Here is an 18,485-nt window from a genome sequence, read left to right as displayed (position 1 = left end):
TTGATGGATATTTCTTTTTTCATGTCATCAAAAAAATATTTAACACACTAAACGATTCAGTGGTTAGAAGAGAAAATAATCATTAGTTGTAGCCTTCAAGTCAAAAGATGAGTCAATGACACCGTTGTCTGTGATTAGGTTAATATTTAACAAGCTGAACACAATCAGTATACAGACGATTTTATGGTGATGAACTTTAAAGAAAACACCAAAGATTTCTAGTTTTTTGCTGGTAATATGGTTTTATATTTCCACAAAGTAGCATAAGGGGTATTTCTGCTTTAAACTAAATTAGTTTAAAGAATAAATACAATCCATAAATTATCGGAATACGCAGATAAAAACTTGACGAACAACATCCGGGTCACAGGTCATAATCCTGTAACGTTTGATTTCACAAGCTACTTCCGCGTTGTTAGCGTATTAGCATTAAGCTACCTGCTCTCTAAAAAGTAGTTCATTCTGTCATTTGTTCAGACCCCGACCGGTGTTTCCACCAAGGACGTTTCTTCGACAACAGGAGAGAAGCTTTCAAGGTTTTTGGGCAGAAAGTGTAAGCAGTGTATGAATGAGTGTTTACTGTTTTGACTAGCTTCCGTTTTGGTATGTTAGCTAACGTTAATGGGCGGCTAACTGCTTAGTACCAAGCAACGCAGTGTGCACAGTGGGTTTAATTAATGTATGGTTAGGATTTACTGGGTTTGATGAGGAGGACACACTTAGCCAGATGTTGTCTATGTAGTGTAAAGCTGTCGTTTACTATGTGGACTCCAGTGTCATTAGCTGATGAGTCGAAAACGAAACTGTTTGTTGTCTGTTACATGAGCTTGATTGTTTGTCTGTGGATAAGTTACTAGACAGCATACATATTGTGGCAACAGACTGAGGGGATGATGCCCGAGGTGTTGTGTTAAAAATAGTGCCGAAAATTACATAATGGCGTATGTACATTCATAGTTGATGAGTTCATGGTAACATATACAATGTCTTGTCAGTGAAGTTGTTGAAGCCACATATCAACAAAAACAAATAGCTACTGGTAACTGATTATAAAACCAGAAACAGAAAGTAGACACAAACCTCACTGGGGGGCTTTTTCATCAGTGATTCAGCTCTTCTCTTGTTCACAGGAGTTTATATTTGCTTTCGATTAAAAACACTTTGTTTTGGAAAACAAGTCTTCACAGGACTGTAAACTAAGTAGAGTTCCAATTTTCCATAGACATAATGTTTGAGAATACCTACTGCTGCATATTACATAATATTTATTCATAGATTCATTTAGTCTGGAAATAGTAATATATATTTTATTATTTGACCATTTTTTGTCCTTCTTTAGGGGGTAAAGGGGATCTTTATGGAGAGATAGTAGGTCAAAGTATATGCCACATAGAGGTGGTATACATCATCTGAAAATTGGAAGCGTGAAAATTAATTTGATATGCAGCTGCGCACAGTGTGTCAAGTTTTTCTAGTCATAAATCTGTAATATATATTGTGTTTTGGTCAGGTGCCTATTCAGATTTTGAAAGTTTAGGGTGTATGAGGGCCTAGAACATTATGATGGAAGTACATGATGGGCATTCTCATCCTCTGTTACATCTATATAAGTTGTTGCAGCAATTATTGAGTTGATACCAATTGCTACACATATTTGGTGCTATTTTTTACTTATTTTTTAAACCACTCGAATTGCACTAAATACTGCTGCACTGCATTCGGCTATTGATGCACTATGATGCACTTTAACATGCTGCTTAGATTTTTAACTGTGTTGTATTTATTATAGGCATTTAGGTTATAAATTATTAATTAGAGGTTTATCTTAAATATTATTTATTCTATATGCTGCTGAACCTGGGTAACGAATTTAGTTCTCATGTTTTTAACATGTATGAATGACAATAAACTGAACTTTGAACCTTGAACCTTGATAAAAATGACTAAAAACCCTCCAAAATACCACATTGAGACACCAAGACCTTAAGGGACACCATGGAAAAATCCATGCTGTGATTTGGTATCAAAAACATTTGACATTTGCAGATTTCTGTATAAATTGTCTTTTTTTCGGGGATTGGATGGTGAGCACTTCTGTTCTGAACACTGCTGAGAAACCCCCTTATTGTCAATATACCTGTCTGAGGTCACTATAGGTCATTTCATTCAGTGATGTGATACAATGGCTGCTGACATCATCACACATGATTACATTTGGGCTCATTGATTCCATTGATTTGAGTCTCTGTTTCCAGTCACACCTCGTTTACACAGTTCCAATACTGTTTAGGGACCCCAGTCTGCAGAAAGATTCAAATACAATCAGTGAAAATAACACATTTATATTGCATGCAAAAAACTGCACGGTTTTTGTCCAAAACTACATGGGACTAGCATAAAGTGGTCACATCTGTAACGATAAGACTTGTGGGTATTCATAGAACCCATTTTCATCAAGATATCTTGAGATGAGAGTACAAGGGACCACTGTGAATTGGCCATGCTGTTTTTCCCTCACCAAAATACAGCCAAACTTTGGAGTGTGATTTTGCTCTTTGGCTAAACAACACTTGGTACCAGTAGATTCCTTAGGTCCTCTAGTTTCATATTATATTATTATCATCACTCTAGCCTTATAACCTCAGCCTAACCCCTAACCTTAAAGTCAGGAAAGTCAGGATCACCGGTGGCCTGGCAGGTCTCAGAGGCTTAAAGGCAGTTATCACTGTGAGGCTATGTAAATATATATCTGCGTTTATGAGTGTGTGTCTTTAGCCCTCGCAAGCATAATGAAAATCAAACATGCTTTTCATACAACATTTAAATACATTCAAACATTAGATATAAAGCTGTTTATATCTTATAGAATGTAAATCTGACTTTTAGTCAGCAAATCCACTTAAGGATTTTAACCTTATCTCACTGCCTTAATCAGCGGATGGAGTTTGAGCAGTTTTTATCACCTGACCTGGAACTTAAGTCATGTGATAACAGGTTGTATCTCGGGGAGAATGAATGAATGAAAAAAAACTAACCTTCAGCCTTGCCTCCTTGTTTCCCTACACCATAATTCACTCAAAATGACTAATGCTAAATTTCTGAGTATATTTGTTCTTCTGACAGATGCATGAATTGGCTGACCGGAGCTACTGTAGTGTTTTCTGGAAATGAACTTCTGTAGAATTAGCACTTTATATTGGCCCCAGGCAACACAACAGCCTACAGTATGCAGCCGGCAGTAAAATGTAGAGTGACAGTGTAACATTTGCCACAGTTATGACACAGACATTGAAGTGTCAGAGTCATGCAGCTGAGTCACTCAGTGAGACTCCATATCAGGGACACAGCTGGAAGTGTGGCGGAGGTTGGCTGAAGAGCAGAAACACCTCGATGAAGCAGCACAGAGACATCTGCCCTGAGCGGGGCTGTTACTTAGGTAACAGTTCTACTGTTGATAGCATGTGAGCTTAGCTCAGGGCACTGTTTAGGTTTTTCATACATTAACTTCTGTTAAATGATTTGATTGTCAGTTAGACCAGGTGTTGAAACCATCTGTAATTAGTTTTATCTTGAAACAAACCCCTCTGTTCGACGTCTTCAGTTCTCATGTGTTCACCTGGTTTCCCACAGGGTGTCAGGTCTGGTCCAGGGTCGTTGAACGGTTAATGCACAGAGTAAAGAGGCTGAAAATTGAAGACAAAACAGAAGACGGCCAGGAAAGGTATGGGGCATTTTTACAACTCACAGCTATTGGAACCATTTTTATTTGGTTTTCATTTTCATTCATTTTGATGAAAGAACAGTTTTAGTCAAAGCAAGGTTCTTTAATAGTGTTTACTGCCCAGAAAGTTTAAAAGATAAGACTTTGTATTTTAGAAAATGACCTGGAAGGCAAAATCTGTCATTTGGCATTTAAATTCTGCTGGGATTAATGAAAGTATGTATGCTGACCAAGATCTTGAGCTTGCAGGACCAGTATTACTTTTTAGTCTGACATCATGTAAAGCCTTTTATTGATCTGGTATACTGTATTTTTAGTATGTTTTATGTTTTGTTTTATTATGTTATTTTATCTTATTTTTTTATTTTTAGTTCATTCATTATGCTTTTGCGACCTAAAAATATTTGATTTTTATACAGCCATGTTGTGAGGCTGTACTTTAGAACAGCATTGTCCTGAGCTAAATGCTAAAGTTAGTATGCTAACATGCTCATGAGTAGGTCATTATTACCATCTTTACCATCCTACTTTAGCATGTTTGCATGGTGACAATTGCTAATTAGTGCAATGCGCAGCTGAGGTTGATGGAAATATCATAAGTTGTGCTCAAATCTGATCATAAACCAAAGTATTGCAATTTAAGTTTTGACCTGCTAGTGGCAATAAATGAAAAGTTTAGGGATCGCAAAAGTCATTAGAATTCCCTCTGAGAGGGACATGAATTTCAGTACCAAAATTCATGATGATCCATCCAGTAGTTTTTGAGATATTTCATTCTGGACCAAAGTGATGGACATATCAACAATCACCACTGCTATCCACAGAGTGACGCTGCCACCTTGGCTTTATCCAGGACTTAGGTCAGTGTTTCTCAAATGGGGGTACGCATCCTCAGGGGTACTTTGGAGTACTGCATTATTGCATGACTACAGGACTAACACATAGTTTGGTTTCTGTCAGACTGTAGGTAATCAAAAATAGATTTGCCAGTTTGCTAGTTACCTTCCCATTGTGATTTACTGTAGATGTATCTGACCGGTCTGAGTGTCTCTCCACAGCGTCAAACAAGCACTGGCAGGTATGACGGGGGTAGACGAGCTCTCAGACAGCACAGAAGTGGTTGAGATGGAGGATGTGAATCCCACCCAGTTCCAGGTGGAGAAGCACACGTGGGATGGCCTGCGGAAGATCATCCACAATGGCCGCAAGAACACAGGCGTGGTCATCAACAAGGCTCCACACGACTTCCAGTTCATCCAGAAAGATGAAACCAGTCCGCACTCCCACCGCATCTACTACCTAGGTGAGCACGGGGGCCTGAAAGCTGGGAGCTGTCACAGTTGTTGAAATATCTTTTCATTTTCAGGCAGAGTCTGAAATTAATACATGCTAAGTGCCAAATAATGTAAATTTCTACAATAAATGTCAAAAAATGTCACAGCTGAGATTGGGTGCTTTTAGTGGGCGCTGACTTGTTGGCCTGTGGATTCAGTTGCTTCCTCGCAGTCTGTTAGAAAAACAGCATGCTTCTGTGAATAATCTGTGGATACAGCTGGTGAGTCAGAGCTGCCAGCCTGCAACTGTTTTCAGACTCATTTGATATCCACAGAACTGCAGTAGATCAAGTCGGTGTGTGCTGGAGAAAACCTGAAACTCAACAAGGAACACCATTTTGCTTCATGGCCATCTTTCTGCTTCTTACTGTTGCAGCTGTAGCGCACAGAATGTCTGCAAAATGGTTGCTGCTCTTTGCTGCCATGTCTCAAGCAGTTAGTTGTAATGTGTGATATCATCTCCAGAGCTGTGTCAAGTGTCGTGATGTGCACCACATAGAGCCTGTAAAACCTGTACCCATGGTAGCTTGGGTATTGACTATAACAAGCATCTCTGCTCTCACAGGAATGCCTTACGCCAGCAGGGAAAATGCTTTACTCTACTCAGACATTCCCAAGAAGGTCCGCAAAGATGCTCTGTTGGTTTTGAATTGGAAACAAATGCTGGATCGCTTTCAGGTGAGAAGGATTTTTAGTCAACTCTGACATTTTAATGTGATTTTTAGTATTCTTGTTCAGAGGATGATCATGAACCACTCCTTTCATAATGGCTTCTTTCTTCAAGGAGTTTAAAACCATTGTTATAAGCACCCAAAGACAAAATAACCTAGTCCTCGTAATGATTCCCTCTTTATTGTAGCGTGGTAGTGTTTTCTTACCGTTTGTTTTTCATGCCCTGAACAAACTCCCTTTGACTTTGACCTCGCTCGGCCAGCATTGTCACATTGTGTGTCCTCCTGTCACCCCTGACCTCAGGCCAGCCCTCTCCACGGGGGCTTCTCACGGGAGGAGGAGCTGCTGCGGGAGAGGAAACGTTTGGGGGTGTCTGGCATCACCTCCTATGATTATCACCGACCCAGTGGCCTCTTCCTGTTCCAGGCCAACAGCAGTCTGTACTACTGCCGTGACGGTGGAAACAACAGCTTCATTGTAAGTTGAAGGACAGTTCAGTAAGACTGTCATTGCCACACAACACAGAATGACTGTCACAGACCTGCAGGGGTTAATAAGGCTTCTGAACAGTTGGTCAATGCCTCAACAGTTCTCACTTATAGGGGCCTTATTTAAACAATCTGTAGGGCAAGTGCTACTTGACAGAGGAAACAGAGCTAACCTTTTAGCTACTGAAAGAATCAATTAAGTAACACTGCTCCTTGTGCGTAAATGTGCACAGTGGTTCTCAGAAGCAGACAGAAGCTCTGGTCAGACTTTAGAGCAGAAAATCACTTGATGTTTTTAAGGTTTTCACTTTTTATCAGTCATTAAGTGTGGAACTACGTCAGGCGTTAACCTCTCTGTGTGTTTGTGCAGACGTCTCCCATGAAGCCTGTCGAGATAAAGAGCCAGAGTGCAGGCACACGCATGGACCCCAAGATCTGCCCCGGGGACTCCAACTTTATCGGCTTCATCCACAACAATGACATATGGGTGACGAGCATTGAGACGGGTGAAGAGAGGAGGCTCACCTTCTGCCATAAAGGTCAGGACTGAGACGGTCAGATGTTCGTAGAGAGTCTTTCCTGGTACTCTGAAGTTTTTCTTACAGTGGTTGTGTTTTCTCTTTTCATCTTAGGTATTGACAACCCAAAAGAGGACCCCAAATCTGCTGGCATAGCCACTTTTGTCACGCAAGAAGAGTTTGACCGCTTCACTGGATACTGGTGGTCGCCAGCTGCTCGTGAAGGTGAGAAATAGAGACAAGAGCAGGAGGCAATCATAATAAAAATAATGTAGGCAGTTTTAAAATGAAGATTGATTATTATTAGATACATAATTACAAGAATGTACTTATATGAGACAAAATGCTTAAAAACATGGGTCAGGTTTGTCCTGTAAGCAAAACTGTCTTTGACTGGTTTTACTGGTCTCCCTCTGCTTCAGAATCAGACGGTGGTAAGACTCTGCAGATTCTGTACGAGGAGGTGGACGAGTCTGAGGTTGAGATCATTCATGTTCCATCTCCGGCTTTGGAGGAGCGGCAGACGGATGTCTACAGATACCCACGTGCAGGTACGCACGCACACTTTTGATTTGCACTATGAAATATGCAAAATACACTTGTTACTTCTGGTAAAAAGAATATGATAAAAATAAATCTGCAGCAGGCGAGTTTATTTAAAGGTGGCCCGTGGAGTTTCAGTCAAATAAAAGTTATGTTTACATTCAGTGTTACTCCAAAAAATACATTGTGTATATTCTTGAGGTCTGACAAACATGAGCTGAATGCATTTCCTTCCTCATAAAACATTTGCAAAGCCAAGTTTGAAAGCTGCATGTTTAACATCCATGTTTACTTGCTGGCAGAGGTGTCATTGTTGGTGCTGTTGTGGCACGTTAAGAATGATAAGATACGAAAACTGCTCCAATGAGCTAATGCAGGTTCAAAACTCCACTTGATGACAGAGGTTTCATGTGTGTTTATATGTTGGTACGTAACTCAGTTTTGTTTTCTCTCCAGGCAGCAAGAATCCCGACATTACTCTCAAAATAGCAGAAATCAGGACGGACAATCTTGGCAAAGTGAGTGATTGTGCAGTGCCGTGTTAGTTTACTCTTCAGAGCGATGCCCAGATGCCAGCTTCTTGTTGTTTCTCCCTCAGATTATCAGCACACAGGAGAAAGTGCTGCCTGCTCCCTTCACCAGCCTGTTCCCTAATGCTGAGTATATCACCCGTGCTGGATGGACAAAAGACGGCAGATAGTAAGTTCTTTAAGATGTAGAAAAAACACCACCCATAGCTTTTAAAGGTGCAGTGTGTAACGCCTGACCACATGCTCCAAAAATTTTTTGTGATGAACCATTCTATATTTTTTCAGTCTATCTACTCCTGGGTTTATACAACCTAAATTTAGTCGTCAGTTATTTAAAAAAAAAAACCTACTATTAATTAGCACCAAGGCAAGAATATGCAAAGTTAAACCAAATTGCTAAAATTCTGAGGGATAGTCAAAATAACACAGCTACCTTATAATCTTCACCTGTGGCGTTGACCTTTTAGTTTATGTTATAGCTTGCTTTGCTTAGTTTAACAAGACCAGTAGCAAAAAAACAGCCACATCAAAACCACATATATCGACGCCATTTGGAATTTTTTTCAGTGTGGTTTGTTCAGCTTTGTGCAGCTTTTCTTCAACCTTCCATGTTGAACTGAGAGTAGACTGGACGCTACAGTGAGTCACTATCACCTCTCGAGGTGATGGTGGCATTACAAGGCGGGGCTGGTTAGTTAGGGTTAGCATGCTAAATCAGTAGAAAACTCTGCACCACAGTTGATAGATGTCTTTGACATAATGTCAGAACTGTTACTTCACATTCTGTTGATAATGTGAGTTTATTTTTTGAATGTCTTTAACTAAACTTCTGGCCATATGTTCCGCATTGTACCTTTAAACCTGAGCTCTACAACTCAGTAGCATAGAGTCGGTATACTGCGCGTGCTCACACCTGTCACAGCTCTTCGTCTCTCTGTGTGTCAGTGCGTGGGTGGTTATGATGGACCGACGACAGCAGTATCTCCAGCTGGTCCTGCTGCCTCCAGCGCTCTTCATCCCCGCACATCAGGACGAGGCCAGCAGGCAGGAGAGCCTGGAGGCCCTCGGAGACGCCGTCCAGCCCTTCGTCATCTACCAGGAGACTAGCGACATCTGGATCAATGTGAGGCCCGACACCACATCTTTCTAAGACATTTTTCTCTTGCCTGTTCCATCCAGTGGTTCAGAAATCTACTTGCCTGAAGTCAGTTTTTCCTTCCCTCTATACAAATTGTTTTATTTGCGGTTATCAAATGACAACAAAGACTTGAGTTACCTGTCATGAAAATGACCCTGTTATAGAAGCCTTGCTCTCAAACTTGCGGCAAACCTCACAATACATTGGAGTTTCGCCCACATCCTCTAACGCCACCCAACTAAAGTCCTGTTTACAGGATAATATGAATAATTGGTTGCCCTTCAGTTTATAAACTATTGTTGATCTCAAATCAGATACTTCTGTACTTATACTTGCCATTTTAAGTGCATAAGTGCTTTCACACTGAGAAGTACGGCACTCATAATAGTCAAAAAGTTGAGTGTAGAACGCTGGACGCTTCTCAACCTCAGTGGTCACCATTTTGCCTACGTAGTGGAGATGGCAGGACCACAAACACATTTCAAACTTGTAAAATGTCAGCTGACTACCGCTTTAGTAGATTAATTCTGTAGTAATTTGGTACCACAAGTGATGACACAAATGCCAACGGCACATTTATCATCAGGCATTGATGTCAAATGTGTTGAGGTGTAAGTTATACCATCTGGGATCATAGGTTACATTGGTGTTTATGCATATTAAATTGTCGTCTTCCCTGCAGAGGATTTTAGTATCAGATTTGTGGTCAGATGCTTGAATTGTAAATATTTGCAAAATGCAGCAGCTATTATTAATTTGGTAGATCGGCTGGTGATAGAGCCAGCCAGTATCAGCCACAGACATCCATAACATGTTGCAAAAGCACGTTCATTTTAATACAATAACTAAATAAGTAAATACAGAAGAAGACGTGAGAAAACAAGCAGCCATAGCAAGAATATATTTTGGCAAGTGACAATCATTGTCAAATGTTGGCAATGGTTGCCCCACCCAGTTGTAGCTCGCCAAGCAGACAAATGTTGTGACCGTCATGTCCAGTATGTGTGCAACAGCTGTGTTTGATTTTGAGACAACACTACTCTGTCAAAATTCCTGCACTACGCAAGCAAGTACACAGTGCACTACATGCAATCGTTCTCATAGAAGTATCTGATTTAAGATTTTAGAAAATGTTATTTTCCTGTGAGTGCCTGGTCAGGGTTGTACATGTGCAGCTCTCAACTGAGATGAAAAGGAAGCAAGACAGCTCACTTCCAGCGACTTTCATCATCATCTTTGTAAAAAAAAAACAAAAAACAATGTGTTTATTTCTATTTTAACAACTTGCACAGTCGGGCAAATGAGTTGCTAGATTTACTAGCTTGTCGTGGCATTTTATTTGCCCTTATAAGGCTCTGTTGGTATTGAAAATGAAAGGTTTCGTAATTCATGCCGTGGTTCTTTCTGTCACTGTGAGCAGCATGTAGTCAGTTATTTGTTATGGATTGTTTTAGCCCCACTTAATGATTTATGCTGATAAGATAGGTTAATGTTTGACATCTCGCTGAAATAGTGCAGCTTTCATCATGACTGTCTGATTGCCTTTCAGGTCCATGACATCTTCCATCCATTCACCCAAACCAGTGATGATGAGATCACCTTTATCACAGTAAATGAATCAAAAACAGGTTTCTGCCACTTGTATAAGATCACCTCAGTGTTACAGCGGGGCAGCTACAACTGGGCCAAAGGCTACACACACTCTGAAGGTAACACCATCAACAAGCACAAAAAGTCACAGTTTGTTTCTTTCTTTATTTACACACATAAAAGTTTTAAAAAGATACAATACATAATTTGGGAAGGAAATGAACCATTCTGCAGGCAGCATATTACAGGAAATAATTTCAGCTGTGTAATAGACACAATTTGTATGTATCTGTGGATAATTTTAGACATAGTAAAAAAAAAACGGAGGGATAGTTTACCATAGACCTTGACAACAATGCATCCTAAAAACAAAACCAGTTTAAGTTTCGTTTTGGTGTGGTGTAGTTTTTATTTTACTGACTGTTTCTTGTTTGTCTGCAAACAAATCTTTAAATCATTGTCTCAGTTAAATATTACTGTGTTCTCATGAGGCACCATGTTCAAACATATTCTGAAATGATTTATGTTAAGTCATTTAATGTCCCCTGTGTTGTTAAACAAGTCAGTTGATTAATCAGTGTAACACTTCTTTTCTCTCCTCCCTCACCAGATGATTTCAAATGTCCAGTTAAAGAGGAGGTGACAATAACCAGCGGGGAGTGGGAGGTGCTGGCCAATCATGGAGCGAAGGTAAAGCCCTGCCCACATATCTGTTCATGGTTGCTGACATTTAACTGTATCCAGAGCAGCACTAATGAACCAACACCACCAACTCGTCAGTACACTGAGTAACATTTGAGATGCGCTGCATGATGTACAGTGAGCAGAGTTAATGGACGTCAGAGTTCCTGCAACAAGACTCTTGAAATGAAAAGCATGACAGTTATGTGCAGTAACCGAAGCAAATTAATGATGAAACCAACACTGAAACAAGGAGATTTTTTTGTCTTGTGTGTGTCTTTAAGAAAACACGTACAAACAGTGTCTCTTGTCCTGTGTTGTTTGTGCAGCGTTCGTCCAGTCCTCAGATTTGGGTGGACGAGAAAGCAAAGCTGGTTTACTTCCAGGGAACCAAAGACTCTCCTCTCGAGCATCACCTTTATGTTGTGAGCTACGACTCACCGGGGGAAATCGTCCGACTCACCAAACCTGGTTTTTCCCACAGCTGCTCAGTGAGCCAGGTATCTCAACACACACACACACACACACACACACACACACACACACACCAACTCCAACTCCAACTCATAATAATCAAGTAGTTTTCAGTGTAGTTTTCACTTTTTTAAGTTTGTGAATGGGAAGTTTTACTCAACTTTTCTCTCCATGTTCCCAAAACAAGCTGCTCAGAAACTATTTGTGTCATTTAATATTTAATTTTTTATTATGTTTCTTTAACACGTCAGATGACATAGTGTCCTTGTTAATCAGTATAAAGTATAGAGTATAAAGCAACTGACACAGACATTTCTGTGGTAGTGGTACATTTTTTGCTTGGTCCCAACTTGTTTAGTGCTACATTGGCCAGTCATACATCTTAAATTTGTGATTAACAATTAGGATCTAACAGATTATCAGGACAACACTTGTGTTTTATTGTAATCAGTCAGCGTCATTCACCTCTGATATAATTGAGGCGTCTGTCTAAAAGTGATATAAAACTGTTCTTGTATTTGTTTATTTCACAAGTGTGCTATAAGTGTGTCCATGCTGTTTCACTTTCATTTGCACAAAATATCATAAATAAGCACCCTCACCCTTGTTGTCCTGCATGGTGGATTTTTAAAAAAAAATTGTTTTTCTCTGTGGATTTCTGAAGAAACATAAATTAGTGTAGATGCTGTTTTTAACCCTGTTTTGTATATCTGTTTGTTTTCTCCCTCACAGACCTTTGACTTGTTTGTCAGTCATTACAGCAGCTTGACCACATCACCTTGTGTGCACGTCTACAAGCTGCAGGGCTCCGAAGACGACCCACTACACAAAGAGCCTGAGTTCTGGGCGAGCATGATGGAGTCCAGTGGTACTGAAAACAAACGCTTTGTTGAGATGAAATGAAATGTTTTCTGGCAGCTGTGAAAGTTTCCTTTTTCAGTTTGTTTTTCTCTACCACTTGTTTCAGATGACACTCATAAGTAGTGATTTAGACTGTCTGAGACGTGTGTACATTGTGTTTAAAAGTAAATTCCCACGACATTATATTATATCAATATATATTTATATCTTATTTCTTTTGTGTCTGCTTTTTTCCCAGGTTTCCCATACGAAACCAGTCCTCCAGAGATCTTTAGCTTCACAGGGAAGTCGGGCTTCGAGCTGTACGGCATGCTGTACAAACCAGACAACCTGGTTCCTGGCAGGAAGCATCCCACCGTTGTTTTTGTCTACGGCGGTCCGCAGGTTTGATCTTTTCCGCTGTCTCATTTGATTCACGGCATGTAAGCCTTAGGAGCAATAAACAATGACCAACATTCTCTTTTTGTGATTATTTTTAAATGTGGTTGACTGTATGCATCCCAGCAGGATTTGATATTAAGAAGGTTTCCTTCGGTTTTTGATCTGTGTTTATCACAAATGCACCATGCTATGACAGCACAATAGTTAAACTGAAACTTAATGAACCATCTCTTGGCTTAGCAGCTCTTTATTTTGTCGCTGACAGGTTTAGATTGTTATTTCAAGTGTCTGGCAACATTATAGAAAGGATCCCTACAGAGACAGACCTTTTTGTTACATGGTAAGGCCTTTTTTGTTTAACCAGGAACAGCCCTGTAACCACCATCGCCAAACCCACCAGACTCCATTTAAACAGTGATTTTCATGTGTAGCCAGCATATTTTCACATCTGATTTGTTGAATTTTAGTTATATTGTAACTAAACCAGAGTTGGTGATTGCTGGAATGGTAAAAAGACAAACCAAGATGTCTTTTGTGAGTTTTATTTTGTTTTCAGTCCAGAAGAAGTGTGTTTTACAATGATGAAATTACGGTTTATTTAAATGGAGTCTGGTGGGTTTAGGTGCAGCAATTTCTGGTCAGTTTCTAGTTAAACAAGAAGCATCTGAAAAAATATGCTTCTGCAGTAATCCTCTCCATAATATTGTCAGACAACATGAATATTAATATGAGCCTGTCGGCGGCAAAAACAAGAACATTTAGTGGATGTACATTAAGGGTTCACAAACTACACTGCAGCCTGTTTGGCTCTCACTCAATACTGGACCAATTTTAAAAAATGCTGTTCCCATTAGTTTCTTAGACTCATAAACATGGGAAAATAGTGTTCAGGATGAAAAATACGAAGCTATCTTTGAAGCTATGTTGCTGATTTTTTCAAACAGGCAGATCAGCAAGAGAAACTTGTGAGTGAGCAGTAAGAGTCCTGCTTTCGGACACTTTAGCCGAGCATATAATTTAAGTGCAACAGGGAATGTTTTCTGACCAAGTGACATTGCTATGATCGTGTTTTTTTTCTCCAGGTCCAGTTAGTGAATAACTCTTATAAAGGAGTGAAGTACCTGCGGCTGAGCACGCTGGCGTCTCTGGGCTACGTCGTGCTGGTCATTGATGGACGAGGGTCCTGTCAGCGGGGTCTCAAGTTTGAAGGAGCTGTGAAGGACAAAATGGTAGTTGTCACATGAATCATCTGCTTCAGGACAGACCTGTGTAGAGGAATGAACAGTGTTCTGTTTAAATGTTTTATGTCTTTACAGAAGTAATTAGATAATTTACTGATAATAACAGTGTTTTATGACCTCATCACTATATAGCAGAATATGTGACATCAATTCACATACGACTGTAATGAGAAGATATAGTCCCTTTTCCCCCTGCGTTTGTGTTGTAGCACTTTTTTTTAACTTGGATAGTTAAATTTGTGCGTGTGTTCACATTGGATGAAGATGGGTAGTCAAAGGGTGTCAATGCCAGGTGAGTTACTTTTCTGTTCTCCTCCAACCAGGGCCAGGTGGAGATTGAAGACCAGGTGGAGGGTTTACACTACATAGCTGAGAAGTATAAGTTTGTGGACTTGAGTCGTGTTGCTATCCACGGCTGGTCGTATGGAGGCTTCCTCTCCCTCATGGGCCTCATCCACAAACCTGACGTCTTCAAGGTCAAAACCACTAACGTTTCTTTACGGATCCTTCAGCAGTAGAGAGATTGATAGATGAATAACTCAATCTGCACTTGTAGCTGCATTTCCAAATACACTTTATAGCGGAAGGAATTTAAAAAAAACGCTTCTGTCTGACTTCCCGTTTATGTCCTTTTCAGGTTGCCATTGCAGGAGCTCCGGTCACATTATGGATGGCCTACGACACCGGCTACACAGAGCGATATTTGGACACACCTGAAAAAAACCAGAAGGGATACGAGGCTTGTTCAGTCGCACTGCATGTCGACAAACTCCCCACTGAGTGAGAACTGTCATTAAATATACAGACTTTTGTACTAATGCTCTGAATTTATTGCTAATTAGTTACTGTGTCCACAAATCAACTGTGATAGATGCTTACTGTACAGGGCAATATCATACTGTAGCTTGTGTCATCCACCTCACAGCAAGGCTGATTTCTGCAGTTAATGAGGTCAAGGTGTACAATTTGATTTCCTCTAAGCTGTCGTATCAGTTACGTTAACTCGAGAACATGACAAGAGAAACTAAGAACTTCATCTCTCTGTTAAATCCAGGCCCAACAGGTTGCTGATCCTTCACGGGTTTCTAGATGAGAATGTGCACTTTTTCCACACCAACTTCTTGGTGTCTCAACTCATCCGGGCAGGGAAGCCTTACAGCCTGCAGGTAGGTGGATTTACTCATTCATACTGACTTTAATGAAGCCACATCCACACAAATGCATTCTTGATCACCATACACAAAATAATTTCTGACTCCATACTGACACGCCTAAATATGCATATCACATTACTGTTCACATACACTGGACATGCACATGGCAGTGTAAACAGGAAGCAGATTGTCTACCCTGCGGTTGGTTGCTTAGTTACAGAAAATAGTAAGGAGATGGCAAAAAGATCAGATTTCTTTGCCTAGACCGACAATGAGGTGAAACTGTTACTGAGAATAATATGAGAATGAGCCGGTCACGGAGGTGGAAAACAGATTGGGAGTCATTGCAAAGCAAATACAGCTTATTAGAATGGTCCTGGTCAGAAGCACTATCCATCTCCGAAGGAAGTCATGGTTAAGGTAAATTAGTACTCGCACATGGATGATGAAATCACAAAAAGTATTTAGTGATAGCTATAATGTTCTGACTTTAGACGCCATGATTGATAAGACCCAATCAGAAAGCAAATGTGGTGTGTGCTCCTTGATTTTACAAAAGTCTCCAAAAGGCAACCCTGGAGTTTTCAGAAGAAAACGAGGTAAGCAGCGTTTTCAGATGTCTCCCCCGAAGGGGTCCCGAAACAGCAGAGTAGTGTGGATGCTAGCCGTAAATGTAGCGATAATGAAAGTGTTTTAAAATGAAAATTATTAGTGTGGATGTAGCGTCAGTGATGAAGGTGGGAAACTGAATCTGGATGTGTTTTTTCATAAAGTCTGAGGGGGTCAAAACAACACAACACTTGTATAAAGAATGAAGAACAACTTAATCATGAGACCGACGGGTCATCATTCAACACAACAATGCACATTGAAATAGGATGAGTGTAAAAGATAAACAGTCGTGTTGGCTCTTGTTCTTCAGTTGGTCTCTTTATTTTTAATACATTAAATTAAGGAGGAAGGAAGGTGCAAAAGCTGCTGCAGTTTTTCTAGTATTTCAATCCAAGACAGGCTTTGGAAAAATTCAGAAGTGATACTTGATTATTTCTCACTAATCCAAAAAAGTATATCTACAAACCTGGAACCTGACTACTAACATCATGTATCATTTTGTTAGATTCAATATATAATAATCGTAATAAATATAATAATCGTAATGAATTAACGTGAAGAAGAAGTGAAATACTCACATATATGCACTGTATATAAATATGTAATTTAACACAGATGTTGAAAAGCATCATTGCTTTGTTTTGATTTGGACAATATTTTGTACCTCCTCTCTTATTTTACACATGTATTGAAATTGAAGTCATTTTGAAACATAAAACTATGTGGTGTTTTCCTTTTAATGTGTCACCTTGCTGTAGAACTTTGTCACAAAACTTTGGTTGTTTATAGCGATGAAATAATCAGTATACTCTGTATATACGCATGTGTAGCTGTTGCAAGGTGCTGGAAAAGCTTAAAAATGTTTGATGTAAGAATCCAGCGGATCCCAAGATGGTCAAACATGTTCGTTTTGTTATTCCAGGTGTATCCCAACGAGCGACACAGCATCCGATGTCCGGAGTCTGGAGAGCATTACGAGATCACGCTGCTGCACTTCCTCCAGCAGAACCTCTGATAAGCCTTTCTACACACTGACCTTCCCTTTCTCACTTCCTAACCTCCTCTTCTTGTCTCTCCTTCTCCCTTTCCTCCATTTATTTAAACCTACACCTCCTCCCACTCGATTTTATGATGCTCTGAATGCAAGCTATGCCAAACCACATCACACCTCAAGAGTTGTTTCATCAGTCTTAAAGGTGCTGAAGCATTTTAGCATCAATTTAAGATTACAATATTGATATTCAGATTTTAGTCGAGTCACCCTGAATGAGACCATCACTGAGAGAAAAAAGTCTTCACACTGTATTTGACAGTGGAGTGGGATCTGCTAAATTGCTTTAAGCCCCAAAACGAGCAGAGGGCGCCATTCGCCCAGAACAAACAGGGCTGAGGCTTTTTAATGTCGACAGGTGGTGGAATGAAAAAAATCACAGTGATGATGTTGATGATGAAAATGTTGATTGTTGCACCATAAACAGAATTTTTCAGCAATGCAAAAAGTATAGAAGTCGACCTGCCGCGTGCAGACGTGTGCAGCTTTCTCTCTTTTTTTTGTGCCTATTCCTTTTTTATTGAGCTATCACTTTGTTTTTTTGGGAACCAACTTATAAAGTTATTGTTTTCCTGTGTCTGCAAATAAACACTGGAGTGAAGATAGTAAACATGAAACTCTATAAGAGCACACAAGCGAGCTCTTAACACCCTTTATGGTGTATTCTGTGCCCTTGTGTGCTCTCATAGATAACCTTTTATGTACTGTGCCACACTTTGGCAGATTTACAAGGAAAAAAAAGTTACATGCCACATTTTTATTGTGTATTGTTAAAAAATATTTTTATGAATACTTATGCATTCATAGAAGGTGGAAATATGTAGCGACTTGTTGCTGTTTCACTCACTCGCTTGCTTTAATTTCACGGAGAGCTTCTCTTTCTTCTTCTGCTGCTGAGGACTTTTGCACATATTACGTATATTTGCCTTGGTGCCAACAAACTGACTTATAAGATGATGTATGACACAACTGTTGGCAGTCTGAGGTGCCTTGCAAGAGTTAAAGAGCGCCCGCTCGTATAGTATATATCAGGGAATCTGTCTGAGGACCTAAGACAATAAAATGCCTTGTTTCGTGTGCGTTTGATGACCATCTGTATGAACTACCGTGACCTGTTTCATGGTTAAATGTACTCTCAAATATTGAAGAAATAAACAGAAGTGAACAATCTTTCCAAAGTCTTGTCACCAAATGAAATGTATTATTTTTAAAGGTATTTCATATGTATTTTTTCCCCTGTAAAATAACACAGAAAATAACTCCTCTACAAGTTTAGATAATTTGTATATAAACAGTTTGGGCCTTTTGATATGTGTTGAGGTTTTGGGGAGAGGAGATGAAACAAAAAGTGATAAAAATACAACATGAACCAACTTCATGACCCTCATTAAAGATGCCAGACACAGAAACTAAATGCAAGTATTTTGTAGAGGAGTGAGAGAGATTCAGGGGGCTTATGAGGACACCTTCTCAACACAGACATACCAAAAGTCACC

General features: G+C 39.9%; 1 protein-coding gene across 2 annotated transcripts; it reads left to right on the top strand.

Annotated features, from left to right (window-relative positions):
• Positions 1-365: 365 nt before the first annotated feature.
• LOC125896264 (dipeptidyl peptidase 9-like) lies at positions 366-18,167 on the top strand. Of its 2 annotated transcripts, XM_049588684.1 has the most exons (22): positions 366-553; positions 3,275-3,436; positions 3,631-3,721; positions 4,780-5,024; positions 5,621-5,733; positions 6,031-6,204; positions 6,586-6,754; positions 6,848-6,958; positions 7,156-7,284; positions 7,733-7,794; positions 7,875-7,975; positions 8,752-8,929; positions 10,494-10,653; positions 11,145-11,224; positions 11,545-11,715; positions 12,422-12,557; positions 12,789-12,934; positions 14,014-14,160; positions 14,496-14,648; positions 14,810-14,952; positions 15,227-15,338; positions 16,861-18,167. In XM_049588684.1, the coding sequence occupies exons 2-22, from the start codon at positions 3,277-3,279 to the stop codon at positions 16,951-16,953; spliced, it is 2,874 nt and encodes a 957-aa protein (XP_049444641.1). In that variant the 5' UTR covers positions 366-553; positions 3,275-3,276; the 3' UTR covers positions 16,954-18,167. The 2 variants fall into 2 exon arrangements, with proteins under 2 accessions (XP_049444641.1, XP_049444642.1); XM_049588685.1 differs by lacking the exon at positions 3,275-3,436.
• The last annotated feature ends 318 nt before the right edge of the window (positions 18,168-18,485 follow it).

This window comes from Epinephelus fuscoguttatus, linkage group LG10 (genome assembly GCF_011397635.1).
Source record: "Epinephelus fuscoguttatus linkage group LG10, E.fuscoguttatus.final_Chr_v1".
Taxonomy (NCBI): Eukaryota; Metazoa; Chordata; class Actinopteri; order Perciformes; family Serranidae; genus Epinephelus; species Epinephelus fuscoguttatus.
The sequence above is the reverse complement of the archived record's forward strand: the minus strand, read 5'-3'. Positions and strand labels throughout refer to the sequence as shown.